The 418-nt window shown below is 61.7% G+C and overlaps 1 protein-coding gene across 1 annotated transcript in view; it reads left to right on the forward strand.

The window, feature by feature from the left end:
- The window catches only part of TMEM150A (transmembrane protein 150A), a gene marked incomplete at its 5' end in the record, with an annotated part of 3,436 nt that overhangs the window by 377 nt on the left and 2,641 nt on the right, over positions 1-418 (forward strand). Inside the window, 1 exon segment of the mRNA XM_009865964.1 lies at positions 1-41. Within this exon segment, the coding sequence (XP_009864266.1) occupies positions 1-41 (41 nt within the window).

The following is a 418-nucleotide window of genomic DNA, read 5'->3' on the forward strand; positions in this document are numbered from 1 at the left end:
CAGTGGACTGCCTTGTGGTGTGGGAGTTGTGGTGGTGGGTTTGGTCCAGCCCCTCATCTGTGCACTCCTTCACTTCTACCACATCCTGTTCTTCCCCAAGCGCTGTAACGCCTCTTTGCATGTGCACGTATAGTTTGGGGTCTAGATCAAGCTGCCAGGTTTGGTTTAACCTTTATTTGAGATCCTCTGCACAGTCTGTCCCCTCCACGGACACGTGACCCCGCGCAGGCAGGGACGTGCCAGCCAGGCAGAGGAGACCCGGCCAAGCTGCCGATGCTCCCGCGGCCCAGCCGTCCCGCTGTGGGTATTTGCTGCTCAGGGGCGATGCCAGGAAACGTGTCTGGGCAGAGCCTGCACTCCAGGGTCCAGAGCGGTCCAGGGCTTGGCAGCAGCAGCGGGGCTCACCCCCACACCCGCG

Source organism: Apaloderma vittatum, unplaced genomic scaffold (assembly GCF_000703405.1).
Source record: "Apaloderma vittatum isolate BGI_N311 unplaced genomic scaffold, ASM70340v1 scaffold29723, whole genome shotgun sequence".
NCBI classification, from domain to species: domain Eukaryota; kingdom Metazoa; phylum Chordata; class Aves; order Trogoniformes; family Trogonidae; genus Apaloderma; species Apaloderma vittatum.